General features: G+C 39.6%; 1 protein-coding gene across 1 annotated transcript in view; it reads left to right on the forward strand.

Annotated features, from left to right (window-relative positions):
• Positions 1-4,049: 4,049 nt before the first annotated feature.
• Positions 4,050-15,099, forward strand: part of MTMR7 (myotubularin related protein 7) — a 107,558-nt gene continuing 96,508 nt past the window's right edge. Inside the window, exon 1 of the mRNA XM_032328954.1 lies at positions 4,050-4,418. Coding sequence (XP_032184845.1) covers positions 4,395-4,418 — 24 coding nt within the window. The 5' untranslated portion in view covers positions 4,050-4,394. The remainder of the gene's footprint in view (positions 4,419-15,099) is intronic.

Here is a 15,099-nt window from a genome sequence, read left to right on the forward strand (position 1 = left end):
GGTAAAACCCCCACTACAGCTCTGTTTCTGTTACACTGGGTATCTAATATCTCTGAGACTATGCCCTCCTCCCCACATAACACGGACCATGGAGGTCTGATAGTGCTGAAGAGGACTGCATTGAGTTTGTAATCATTAACAGTACTATCCCCCAAGGAAACATTATTTTGGTTTTCACTGTCAAATCAGAAGTTTTAGTTGCCTCAGGAGAAATGTAAGTATTCTGGAAAAAAAAAAAAAAGTCTTGCAAGTATTTGATAAGTAGCCAAATCTCCTCAGGCCACTGAAGATCACAAGATTTTGGGAAAGTTCCCAGTTAATATCAAGTTTTTGTTTAAAAATTCCTATAGCTATATTATTTACAATTAGAATATCTATGTGATAAAGATTTCTGAAGATGTTCCCCAGAAGTTTGGTAATATATCGTAGCGTACTTTAGGTCTTGGCATCTGACGTATGTCTTCAGAGCTCTTTAAGGACGTTTTCAACCCCCTTTAAAAATCTCAGAAACACAGAAGGTAGAGACAGGTTATTATGCTGACTCTCTCTGTAATGTCAGGATAGGCTAGTCTAGGTACAAAACATAAATGCTTAAATCTCCGAGGCTTCATGCAACAACCATGACCACAAAAAAATGTGTTCTTTTCACTCAAAAGTATTGGCTGTGGCTCTTGAGAGTAACTGCTTTCCGAGTAATGCCTTGGGCAAACAGTCTCTTCATTTCAATCTAATGCTGAATAGCTTCGGGTCTCAGTCACACCCTATATTTAGAGTATATTTTCCATCATAATTTTCTCTATAATCTTGAGATGTGATCCCCAAATATCAAGACAGGGAAGAAGGGGCATCTGGGAGGCTCAGTTGGTTAAGTGTCCACCTTTAGATTTCAGCTCAGGTCAGGATCTCAGGGTCATGGGTTTGAACCCTACATGGGGCTCCATGCTCAGTGGGGAGTCTGCTTGAGATTCTCTCTGTCCTTTTCCCTCAGCCCCACCCCCTACTTGTACATGCTCTAGCTCTCTAGAATAAATAAAGCTTAAAAAAAAAAAAAAAAAAAGACAGGACAGAGGAAGCTGAAAGACCTTGCTGGCAAAATGATACATGTTACTTCTCACAACCCACTGGACAGAAATAGCCACATGGACCCAACCAACAGTAACAGGGTTGAAAAGTACAATCTCCTGTGTCCCCATGAAGAAGAGGAGAATTAAATAATGATGCATACAGTCATATCTCCCATTTTTACGAGGTAAAAGCCCCTGAAAAATGAGACACTAATGATAAAATGAGGATAACTATATTGTGCCTTAGCAAGGGGAGGAGTAGACCGATGAATATGCAGGGCACTAGATCTTAACCCTACTGTCTGATATTTTGCTTGATGATGACCAGAGTTCTGCTCTTCTACTTATTTTCCATCAAGGACTCACAAACACTGGAGAAAAATCGCCATTGGTCAACCCATTGGACAAAGGCTGATGTAGTACAAATCTAGGTGTTCATCCATCTGTAATTACATAGGGTTTTAAGAGTAAGATTTTTCTCCCTTTCTCACTTCTTGGTTCTGGGGCCACATGGAGAGGTTTCTGCTTCTTGAAGACCCACAGATGCAGCATTCACCAAATTTCCCATGGTTTGTTCTAGACACACCAAAAATCAAACCTCAAGAACTAAGTCTATGATACCCATTATTTTCTGTATACTTAATATGGAAAATGTGGGAAGTGAATCAATCTCCCTGAGGCTCCTTTTGGCATTTCCACATGCTCTGTTGCCATCTTTGTCGGTCTACTTTTCATTTCCTTGGTGTTGTCTGCATCACTATCACGGAACTTGGAATCCTTCTCCCTAAATCTCCTTTCAGTCTCCCAGCATCTGCTACAGCAACTTGCGTATGACCATTAGTTAATTAGTGCTAATGGTTTTTTTTTTTTTGAAGTTTTTAATTCCAGTTAGTTTAACATAGTGTTATATTAGTTTCAAGTGTACAATGTAGGGATTCAACACTTCCATACAACACGCGGTGTTTATCCGGTCTCACAGACTATAGAGAACAAAGCGATGGTTACCAGAGGGGAGGTGGGTGGGGAGATGGGTCTCTATCCGGTCTCTATAGTCAAGAGGCTGTTCCTTGGTTAGTCTCTCTCTTTTCTCCCCCTTTCTTCACTGTTTTGTTTTTTTAATTCTACATATGAGTGAAATCATATGGTATTTGTCTTTCTTTGATTGACTGATTTCACTTAACATAATACTCTAACTCCATCCATGTTAGTGCAATTCATGTCAATGTTTCTTAAATAAATGAGTGGCTAGTTTCTTTTTTTGCCCTACTTAGAAGCAGCATAGTTAGCATTTCAATGATGTACTCTACATTCCCTCAAGTCACTGCCCTCTAACCCTTGCTGCTTTGTTCAATCTCTTCTGCTGCATGGAGTGGTGGTTCAGAGAAGCAGTGAAACTTGGAGATAAGAGGCAGTGTAAGAAGAAAGTGCTGAGTGGCTGGCAAGGGTCAACACAGTTTGTGATCTAATAATCTGAATACTTACTCACTGGGGCTGAGGACAAATTGGGGAGGTTGGGTTCTTCCGAGAAGTGTTAGAGCAGACTAAAATGTCTACTTATAGAGATTTCTTTCCCTGTTATTTTATTTGTAAATTTTTAAAAATACAAATTTATAAATTTATTATCAACATAGCTTGTTCTATGCTAATTTACCCCAGTAATTTGAATGTAATTTTTGACTCATTTTAACCTAATGCTGATTTTATAGCTATGATAATAGAAGATGGATTTTTGAACGAATCTGGAAAATTTTTCTTAAAATTAGACCATGTATATCGTTCAGATTTATGTCTCTTCACGTACCAATTAGTGTTGTGAGTACTTAAAAAAAACTATGCTAATATGAAGGTCAGTGGTATGCAAAAATTACTCACCAGGTAAACTCTTGATTTCCATACCAGTAGAGGGATAGAAGAGCCCTGAAATCACATAATTCCAAGATTATTATCCCATTCAGAATGCAAACCCCAACACGAATACAGGATTCCTAGTACTTACGGACTTGGAGATGGAAGCTCCCTTTAAGATCATTTAGGCAGATGAGGAGGCTGAGGCCAGTGAATTGGGATGAGAATGCTCCTGACTCTATTCCTAGTGTTCTTAAGGTCGAAATTATATCCTGGATCAGTTTTGTCAAATGCAAACATCAGTATATTGCTCTTGTTTTAATTGTCTTCCAGGACAGTAGGAGGTTGAAATGCTACAAAATATGTGAAAAAGATCTGCAAATTTTAAAATAAATGTAACGTCCTATTGATTAAACAGTTATTTAGAAAGCTGCTTTGTGCCTACCATGCACTTAACAACAAGAGCTAAAAAAACAGAATCTCTACAATTAAAAAATTTATGATCCAATTAGAAAGAGAGATGAATAAAAGCTGGAAAAAATTGAATGGATATTATTCTAAGAACTATGTACAGTTTTGTGAAATTTTAGTTATAATGGAAGGTTGTGCACTTAGGTGGCAAGAAAAAAAGGTTGGGGGTGGTGGTGGTGGCATTTCTTCTCAGGCTTTCCCCCCATAGCGAGGTATTAACTATAGCAACAACTACTCTTAATATCATGAATAGAAAAATGACACCTTATCATGGATGTTTTGTATCTTTTCTTTCTGCTTCAGTTAGAGCTAAGTGAAGATGGCAGATGAGCACCCAACACGGTGCTAAGAGAAGGCATCTCTTCCAACAGTGAAGTGGCAGGTTGATGTGAGATTTCTGACTTAATAAAACACCTCCTAAGGCTCTAACACTGTTGCTATTATTGTCACCCTTATCCCAAATGCTGTGCCAGCTGCTCATGCGCTCAAACATACAGACATAGCCTCCTAGGCCGTCCAGGATGCGGAGTGCAAGTGGCAGCCTTTTTCTGCACCACCCTGAAGTCCTACCTATCCTGGGACGCTCTGGAAGGAAGCCCATCAATGGGCGGTGCGGAGCTGCGCGTACTCCCCAGCAATCCTCCAAGAGGCCACACCCAACACAAGGCCCCCATTGTGTCTTGGGGAACCGCAGCGTCACAGTATTACGCGGGCTGCCCCTCTTAAAGAAGAGCCAGCGGCTCTCAGAGACCCCAGCCAGGACTGGGCCGGGCGGCCTCCCGCAGGGCAGGTGGCAGGAACACGGGAGCGCGCGCGCTCTAGGGCCGCGCTGGCGCCCCGGGCCCGCACGCCGGCCTCGCGCGGGCGCCGCCGCACCTGGAGGCGGAGCCAAGCCCTGTGGCCCGCCCGCTCCCGGGCGCGAAGCCCCCTCCCCGCGTCCCCTCCCGCCGCGCTGCAGACGCGCGCAGGTGCGTGAGGCCGCGCCTGCCCGGACCTTGCAGACGCGGGCCCACCATGGAGCACATCCGCACGCCCAAGGTTGGTGGCACGGGCGCGGGCGGAAGAGGGAGAGCGGGAGCTGGAGGAGGGATGCTGAGCCGGCGGGAGGCCCGGTTTCCCTGCGGGGCGCTGGCCGAGCCGGCATCGTGAGCCAGGGAGGAGGAGGCAGGGCTCGAGCATCTCCCGGTTCGCCGTGAGGCTGGTCTTTCTCTGGCTGCCTCACAGGCCTAGCTTTGGCTGTTGCCGGATCTAACCTCTTGTCCTTGAGAGCGCGCATTGGACCTAAGGGTGGTTGATCCCCAATTGTCCGTTGAGTAATAAGGCTGCTGATAAGCTGATAAACGCTCCCTTCTGGTCTGGCACTAGGTTGCTGCTGCTGCACCCCCCCTCCTTAACTGCCCCCCCCGCCCCCAATTTTCTGTTGGCTGCTCTCAGCAATTGAAAGAGAAAAAGCCTTCCTGATGACAGGTGCAAGGGAAGGAGTTACGTGCAGGTGGACTGCATCGGGCACTCCGGAAGCTTGTTGAATCTAAGGGCTCAGACCCACATAGCTCACATCCTCAGGCTCTTAGCTGCAATGGACCTTACACAGAGCAGATGATCAATATTCGGTGTGGGGTGAACGTTATTCTCGGTCCTTCCATCTTCTTGCCGTTTCCACCAGTTTTCGTTCATTGAGAAGGGTGCCGCTTTCAGATTCATCCACTGGTGTGTTTGAAAACAGCACCAGCTTTTGCCACTCAACAAAAGCGGCTGGTGCTTGGCCATTCCAGATAATGGCACTGGAATCGTTGACGGCTGCACCGAACTTTCCCACTCATAGTTGCACTACTAATGTAATTCAGAGTGAAAACTATATCAGCATTCGTGTCTAACAAAAACCCTAAACTAGTGAAAGAATGTATTTCAAGCCAGTTGGCTGTCTCTCCTTACTGCCACCATAGCTCCTTGTGTTTCCAGGATGATCTCAACGTTCAAAATCTAGGCCCTTGATAGAGTTGAGTCAAAGCTGGGTCTGTGTGGTCAGAATTTAGGGGGCTCCAGGGATCCCACTCTTTTCATGCAAGGGGGGAGAGGGAGGGCATCGCTTTGTTAAAAGTCCAGTAAGAATTCATTCCTAAATTGTAGAATGGTTCTTAAGTACCTCTTTGTAGAAGCAGCTTTATAATGATCTCAGGTCAGTGGAAGAATAAATCTTTTAGTTTGCTAGATAGTGTCAGTTCCAATAGTTAATTTAAGTTGTATTGATTTTGCACTATGGAATTAAATTGTTGCTTTACTATTGGGAAATTGTAAACATAGAAGAGAGTGCCCTAAACCACAAGGTAGGCGGCTCAGAGCTTTCAGGATGGAAGTGGTGCTAAATAATTTATTCCGGAATGACAGATTTAACTCACGGATTCCCTTCATCCTTGCCAAGGACATCTTTGTCATGATAAAGGGGGCCCTTTATAAAAATGATACCTGATGTGAAGGTCAACAGCAAGAGTGATAGAGTGACATGACACCATAGAATATGAATGTGGGGAGTGAAGGCCTTTTGTAGTCTATGTTCAAATTCTGTACAAAGCCATGTGTATAAACCTAAGCAGCAAACAATATTCTACTTATTCTTATAATTGGTTTTCGTGAACACCCTCTAAGCAGTTTAGTACCTCAAATCAGAAATCTTCTATCAGGAAATGGAAAAAAATGGGGGGGAAATGGAGAATCGTCTGAAATGGCATTGGATTGAGGGTTATTAATATTTAGGATAACACAGGTGGAAAAATTAAATACAGAGATTGGATGGATCAGATTAATTTACTCATTCATATCACTTCACAAGCCTTGGAGAATCTCTCATGAGTGAGGCTCTGTTAGGTTCTGGGATCTTGAAGCCTCAGGGAACTCCTTTTCTGGAAGGGGAGGCAGTTGTAAGTCTGGACAGAGATATATACAAGAGACAGTGGACGGAGGAGAGGGTGGATGAGAATGAGCTCAACTGTAAAGGGTGAGGAAGTCTTCTTAAAGAAGAGTAGCGTCTTGGCAGACAAACCACAAGAGACTCTTAAATCTCAGGAAACAAACTGAGGGTTGCTGGGGGCCTGGGGGGGTAGGATAGGGTGGCTGGGTGGTGGACACGGGGGAGGGTATGGGCTATGGTGAGTGCTGTGAAATGTGTTAAGCCTGATGATTCACAGACCTGTACCCCTGGGGCAAATAATACATTACATGTTAATAAAAATAATTTTAAACAAACAAAAAGGAGAGTAGAGTCTTAACGTGACTCTGGTCAAGGAGAACCAGGAGCGCTTGAAACAGTTCTCTTGCAAATTGCGTCCGTGCGATGTATTGTAAGGTATCATTACAACCTCAAAGACACTGAAACCTTATGAGTGATAAAGATGGAAATGATGAAGTGATTGCTTGAGGCTAAACAACATCTCTTTTCATTTTGCATTTTTAGGTGCAAAACTAATTTTCACAGTCTAAATGAAAAATAGAACACGGCTACTTACAGAGTATATGTTGCAAAGTATATCATTAGTCGTGATTATATCCATCCTTCTGTTTTGTTTCCAGTATGCTCTGGGGGAGCTGGATAGGTAGTTTGCCTTAGATTTTATGATTCATGTCTTGGGCTATAAGGATATAAGGATATTCACAAATTTTGTTTTTCTGATCCACTGTGGGTTTGAAGTGATTATTTACCATGTGGACAGCAGGCTTTTACTTTAAGAGGAAAAGAAGTGCATGCATATATGCATGTATAATGTACAGTTGCTTTGCTACTACAATGAAAGTTATTCATTTACTCTTTAGAAGCTGTATGATATCCATCACAGCCTCTGTGTTCTGCTTCTGTCTCTGGAGTGCAGTTTGAGACAGATGCACATGAATAATCTGGAATACTTTGCACATATTTCTTTCTGTGTGTGTGTGTGCGTGTTTAACTGAAGCCTTTAACTGAGCATATGTTAAGCAGGGTGTTTCTCTCCCAGAATTGTTCCTTTATAGAAAAGAAATGTTCTGAGGATAAGCTAGTCTGTAGTTGGGTCAAAGTGAGGACACCAACCATTACCTGCACTCATCATAGTGAACTTTTGGGTTTTTACTTCTGTATCTGGATTTCTTTTTTAACCAGTCTGAAAGCTTGGTAGAAAGAAAATACCCGGCAAGAAGTGGGTTCAGTTATACAAAAAGACTGCAGGACTCCTGGACGTAGCTTGAAGTGTTTTGTAGGATTTGGTTTGGTACTGGACTGAAGCTAATGTGTCTAGAATCCTGGCTAAGTAATCTCTAATTTTTATGCTTTGATCTTTCTGGAAGGCTTTCTCCCCACCCCCCATGTCACTAAATTTTAGTTGTAAAATAGAATATGTGATGACTCCCAAACTGCAAAAATGACCTTGAAAATATCTTCTTTTCCCACCTCATCCCCTTGTCGGAGCCATTACGGGGCTAGCCTACTAACTGGTCACTGTCCTCTTCACTCTTCTCTAACTAACCCCTTCTGCACAGTGGGAGCCTGGGGAGGCTTTTAAGGCACAAGCTGATCATGTTACTTGTCTGCTGAAATTCTTGGGTGGCTTCCCCCCCCTTTTTTTTGGTCTTTATTTTTAAAGATTTATTTATTTTAGGGAGAGAGTGTAAGGGCAGGGTGGTTGACAGAGGGAGAGGAAGAGAACATCTCAAGCAGACTCTGTGCTGAGCACAGAGCCTGACACAGGGCTCAATCTCACAGCTCTGAGATCGTGACTTGAGCCGAAATTGGGAGTCAGGTGTCCTCTGGGTGGTTTCCCTTTGTAGCCTCATTCTGTGACAGTCATTTTCTTATTTACTACCCTCTGGTCACAACGAGCCTTCATGTGTTTCTCTAATGTGAGTTCTTTTCTGCCCCAGGACTTTTGCACTGCTGTTACATCTGGGGGATAGACTCTTAGCCTCAGACCAGGCTAAAACTCATCTCTAGTTATAGACTAGATAGAAATTCCTCAGAGTGGTTGTTGCCCAGTTCCTCCTCTGAGTCAGGTTTGCCTGTTATATTGTATCACCAAACGTAATATTTCACCTTAGGCTCCTTGTTACAAGTTTAAGATTTATTTGAGTCATAGGTTAATGTCCAGCTCCCATGTTAGACTAGGAGCCCTATGAAGGTGAGGATCATGTCTTATTCACTCTAACACAGTTTCTGGCCCAATTAAGCATCAGTAAATAAATTAACAATTGAATAATAGGAGTGAGTTATTCTTGGTTTCAGTTCTTCCGTTTTTCCTATTTGCTTTAGTGAACCAGGCCTTGTGTGTTTTACCCGTGACTAGGGATAGTATTGTGAATCCTCTAACAGATTTAGTGTTGAATACTCGTAGAGGTCAGTATATTATGTCATATATATATATATATATATATATATATATATATACACACATATTTTATATATATAAATTTTTTATTATATATAATATATTATATATAGAATAAAATTTTTTATTATATATATAAAATATGTATTTTGTGATTGTATGTAGTTTTAATGAGCTAGAATCCAAATTAACATGAAATTCACCATTTCAGTAATTTTATACAATTCAGTGTTTGTTAGTGCATTTACAATGTTGTGCAACCATCACCAGTCTCTAATTAAGAACATTTTATCACCCGCAAAAGAAACCCAGTGCCGATTAGTAGTCAGTCCTTGTTCCCCCATGCCAACCACTAATCTACTTTTGGTCTCTGTTAGGTTTGCCTATTGTGGACATCTCATACCATAATCTGAGATATGGCCTCTTATGACTTCTTTCATTTAGCATAATATTTCTGGGTTTATCCAAGTCATAGCGTGTAATGATACCTCATTCCCTTTTATGCAGGATGATATTCCACTATGTGCTGCTTATCCATTCAACGGCATTTGGGTTGTTCCCACTTTTTGATTATTATGAATATTGCTGCTATGAACACTCCTATACTTGTTTGTGTGTATGTGTGAAAATAATTTTTTTAAATTTGCATATTGTTGACTCACAATGGTACCTTAGTTTCAGGCATACTACTTGGAGCGTGACAAGTTTATACATTATTCTATATTCACCACAAGTGTAGCTACCACCTGTCCCATTTCATGGCTATTACACATCATTGACTGTATTCTTTATGCTCCTTTATTTCCATGATTTAGTCATTCCATAATAGGAGGCCTGTATCTCCCTCTCCCTTTCACTCATTTTGCCCAATCCCCACCCCCTGAAAATAAGTATTTAGTTCTCTTAGGTGTATCCCTAGAAGTGGAATTACAGGGTCATATAGTAATTCTATGTTACTTTTTTGGGGAAGTTATGATTAATTACATCTTATTACTAAAGATATTACTAAAACCTTCATGTGATTTCAATACTGCAGAATGACATGTATGGTATAGAAAACCTAGATTCTTTGGAAACAATGGTTTAGATGGTATGAATAGATAGATTTGCATCAAAAGGGAATATAGAATTTAATAGTTAAACATTAAAGCAATTTCTTACGAAACCAACCCAGTGAGCATGAAGTCATATTTCTATCATTCCAAATTCAGTTCTGATTTGAGACAGTGACCCTTTTTACATAGTTATAGTGTGTTTTTTCTCCCTTACTGAACTTTTGCCCAATGTTATTTTGTATATATGTATATTATATTCAGAATTCATTAACCTACTTATTGTTTTAGTGAGTGCATATTATTCATGTGGCTATAGTTTGTTTAGCTTGTCTCCACTATTAGGGATTTGGATTTTAAGCCCCTATGAAAATCTCTGGTATAGTTCTTTTAATATATAATGCCCAGAATAGAAAGCTTTTAGAGTAGGAACAATCTCATGAGGGTATCACATGATATCTTTCAGGATTTGAAAGATTCTCATATTCTCATATGGCCCAGTGTTTAGGCAAATTCTTTATAGTCTCCGCAGAAACACAGGGTAGAGATGGCAGAGAAGAAGTTCTTGCTTGATAATAGAGAGGTTGCTTCCCACAATTACACCTGTTTGTATAAAAGAAATTAGTTTATCTTTTAATGGAATAGAGGCATCTAAACAAGTGATTTTTGGCAGTGAAGATATGGAGGTATGGGCATCTGAGAAGAGAATGGACTAGAATCATGTGTTTTTTGTTTTGTGTTTAAATTGAAGTTACTTGGCATGCAGGATTATCAGTTTCAGGTGTACGACATAGTGATTCAATGTCTACATAATTACGAAAGGGTCCCCATGATAAGCCCACTCACCATCTGTCACCCTCCATGGTTATTGCAATATTACCGACTGCTCCCTGTGCTGTACTATACATCCTTATGGCTTATTTATTTTATAACTGGAAGTTTGTACCTCTTAGCCTCCTTCACCTACTTTGTCCACCCACCACTCCTCCCCTCTGGCAACTACTCATTTGTCCTCTGTACTTATGAGTATGTTTGAATAGGTTTCTACTTTGTTTGATTTGTTGTTGTTTTTTTTTTTTTGATTCCACATGTAAATGAAATCATACAGTGTTTGTCTTTCTCTGTCTGACTTACTTCACTTAGCATAATATCATACCTCTAGGTCTGTGTGGTGGCAAATGCAAGATTTCATTCTTTTTTATGATGGAATGATAGTCCATTACATAAATATGCCAAATATTTTTTATCCGCTCATCTGTTGAAGACTCTCAGGTTGCTTCCATATTTTGGTCATTGTAAGTAATGCTTCAATATACATCTATCTTTTTGAATTAGCATTTTTGTTTCCTTTGGGTAGATACCCAGTGGTGGAATTGCTGGGTCATATGATAATTCTATTTTTAATTTTTTGAGGATCCTCCATACTGTTTTCCAAGGTGGTTGCACCAATTGTCATTCCCACCAACAGTGCATGGGGGTTTCCTTTTCTCTACACCCTTGCCAACATTTGTTATTTCTTATCTGTTTGATACTAGCTATGCTGACAGGTGTGGGCTGATACCTCTTTGTGGTGGTGATTTTCCTTTCCCTGATGGTTAGTGATGTAGAGCATCTTTTCACACGTCTGTTGGCCATCTGTATGTCTTTCTGGAAAATGTTCAGCTCCTCTGCTCATTTTTTTTTTTAAGATTTTATTTATTTATTTGACACAGAGAGAAATCACAAGTAGGCAGAGCAGCAGGCAGAGAGGCGAGGGGAAGCAGGTTCCCCACCAAGCAGAGAGCCCGATGCGGGGCTCGATCCCAGGACCCTGGGATCATGACCTGAGCCCAAGGCAGAGGCTTAACCCACTGAGCCACCCAGGCGCCCCTCCTCTGCCCATTTTTAAAATGGATTGTTGTGGGGCTTTTTACAGTCATGTTGTATGAGTTCTTTATATAATTTATATATTAGTCCTTTATCAGATGTATCATTAGCAAATATTTTGTTTAGTAGGTCGTCTTTTTATGTTGTTGATGGTTTCCTTTGATGTGGAAAAAATCTTTCTAGTTTGATGTAGCCCTATTTGTTTATTTTTGGATTTGTATATTTTTGTCCTTCTCTGTGAAGATAGATCCAAAAAAATATTACTAAGACCAGTGCCATTGAAGTTACTGCTTGTGTTATGTTTTATGAGCTTTATGTTTTCAGGTTTTTTATATAAGTCTTTAATCCATATTGAGTTTATCTTAGTATCTGATGTAAGAGAGTGGTCCAGTTTCATTCTTTTGCATGTAGGAGTCCACGTTCTTCAGCACCATTTATTGAAGACACCGTCTTTCCCCTGTTGTGTGTTCTTGCCTCCTTTGTTTTAGGTTAATTAACCATATAAATGTGGGTTTATTTCTGGGCTCTGTTCTGTTCCATTGATTTATGTGTCTGTTTTAGTGCCAGTACCATACTGTTTTGATTAGTATAGGTTTGTAGCATAGTTTGAGATCTGGAGCTTTATACCTCCAGTTTTGTTCTTTCTCAAGATTGCTTTGTAAAATTTGCTCATACAAATTTTAGGTTTATTTATTCTAGTTCTGTGGAATATACCATTGGTATTTTGATAGGGATTGCATTGAATCTGTTGATTGCTTTAAGTGGTATGGACATTTTAACAATATTGATTCTTCCAGTCCATGAGAACAGTGTATCTTTCCACTGATTTGTGTTTTCTTCAATTTCTTTCATCCATGTCTTCTAGTTTTTGGACTATAAGTCTTTAACCTCCTTAGTTACCTTTATCTCTAGGTATTTCATTCTTTTTGATGGAATTATAAATGGGATTGTTTTCTTAATTTATCTTTCTTTTTTAAAAGATTTTATTTATTTGACACACACAGAGAGAGAGAGAGAGAGATCACAAGTAGACAGAGAGGCAGGCAGAGAAAAAGGGGGAAGCAGGCTCCCTGTGGGGCTTCATCCCAGGACCCTGAGATCATGACCTGAGCAGAAAGCGGAGACTTAACCCACTGAGCCACCCAGGTGCCCCTTAATTTATCTTTCTGATGGTTTGTTATTAGTGTATAGATTTATTAGGAATAGATATCTGGGTATTAATTTTGTGTCCTGCAACTTTACTGAATTTGTTTGTTCTAATAGTTTTTTTTATGGTGTCTTTAGAGTTTTCTATATTATTTTGTTGACAAATGGTGAAAGTTTTACTTCCTCCTTACCAACTTAGATGCCTCATTTCTTTTGCTTGTCTGATTACTGGGGCTAAGATTTTCAGTACTGTGTTGAATAAAAGTGACTGGATTGAGCATCTTTGCTTTGTTCCTGATCTTAGAAGAAAAGCTTTCAGCTTTTCACTGTTGAGTATGATAGTGGGTTTGTCATATATGGTATTTATTATGCTGGGCTATGTTTCTTCTGTACTCACTTTGTTGAGAGATTTTATCATTTTGTTAATGTAGTGAACACATTGATTTGCTCATATTGAACCATCCTTTCAACATCCCACTTGATTGTGCTATATGATCCTTTTAACGTATTATTGAATTTGGTTGGTAATATTTTGTTGAGGAATTTGTGTTCGTGTTCATCAGGGATATTGGCTGGTAATTTAATTTTTTGTCAGTTTTGATATCAGGGTAATGCTGGCCTCATAGAAATAATTTGGAAGTGTTCCTTCCTTTCCTATTTTTTGGGAAATAGTTTGAGACAGATACTAACTCTTTCTTAATAGATGGTAGAATTTACTGGTAAATCCATTTGGACTTTGGTTTAGTGGGAATTTCTTGATTACCTATTCAATTTTATCCTAATACTTGGTCTGTTCAGATTTCTTGTTCCTAGTGAAGTTTGGAAGATTACATGTTTCTATCGATTTCTCCATTTCTTCTAGGTTTATTCATTGTTTTCTAGGCCCAGTTTGTTGGCATATAATTGTTCGTAGTAGTCTCTGATAATCCTTTGTAGTTCTGTGGTGTCGGTTGTACCTTCTCCTCTTTCATTTTTGATTTTATTTATTTGAGCCCTCCGTATTTTTCTTATTGAGTCTGACTAAAGGTTTTTCAATTTTGTTATCTTTGGACAGAACCAGCTCTTAGTTTTGTTGATCTTTTATATTGTTTTTTAAAGTTAATATTTCATTTATTTCCTTTCTTATTTCTATTACTAACTTCGGACTTTGTTCTCTTTATAGTCCATTGGGTGGAAGTAAGATTGCTTATTTGAGATTTTCCTTATATTTTGAGGTAGGCCTGTATTAAGATAAACTTCCTTCTTAGAAATGCTTTTGCTAGTTTCATAGACTTTGGACCATTGTTTTTCCATTCTCATTTGTCTCAAGGTATTTTTGGGTTTCCTCTTTGATCTTTCTTGACCCCTTGGTTGTTTAGTAGCATGTTGCTTGACCTCTATGTACTTGTGGGTTTTTTCCTAGTTTTTAAAATTATAATTAATGTCTAATTTCATATCATTATGGTTGGAAAAAAATGCTTGATTTCAGTCTTCTTAAATTTATTGAGACTTGTTTTGTGGCCTAACATGTGATCTGTTCTGGAGAATGTTACATGTGCACTTGAAAGGAATCTGCTGTGTTTGAATGGCATTTTTTAAAATTTATCTGTTGATCCATTTTGTCTAATGTATCATTTAAGTACTCTGTTTCCTTATTGATTTTTCTCTCTGTATGATCTATCCATTGATGTATATGGGGTGTGAAAGTCTGCAGTATTATTGTATTGCTGTCAATTTCTCCCCTTTATGTCTGTTAGTATTTCCTGTACGTATTTAGGTGCTCGTATTTTGGGTGTGTAAATATTTACAACTGTTATATCTTCTTGTTAGAGTGATCCCTTTATCATTTTGTAATGACCTTCTTTGTCTTTTGTTACAGTTTTTTTATTTAAAGTCTGTTTTGTCTGGGGGCACCTGGGTGGCTCAATGGGTTAAGCCTCTGCCTTCGGCTTAGGTTACAATCTCAGGGTCCTGGGATCGAGCCCCACATGGGGAAAAAAAAACTCTGCTCAGCAGGGAGCCTGCTCCCCCCCCCCCCGCCTGCCTCTCTGCCTGTTTGTGATCTCTCTGTCTGTCAAATAAATAAATAAAATCTTTAAAGTCTGAAAAAAAATCTTTAAAGTCTGTTTTGTCTAATATAAGTATTGCTACTCCAGGTTTCTTTTCATTCCATTTGCATAAAATATCTTTTTCCATCCCTTCACTTTCAGTCTGTGTGTGTCTTCAGGTGAGACTCTCTAAAGAGTCTAAAGTGAGACTCTTAGAGGCAGCATATATATGGATCTTATTTTTTTGTCCATTCAGCCAGATTGTGTCTTTTGATTGGAGCAT

This window comes from Mustela erminea, chromosome 21 (assembly GCF_009829155.1).
Source record: "Mustela erminea isolate mMusErm1 chromosome 21, mMusErm1.Pri, whole genome shotgun sequence".
NCBI lineage: Eukaryota > Metazoa > Chordata > Mammalia > Carnivora > Mustelidae > Mustela > Mustela erminea.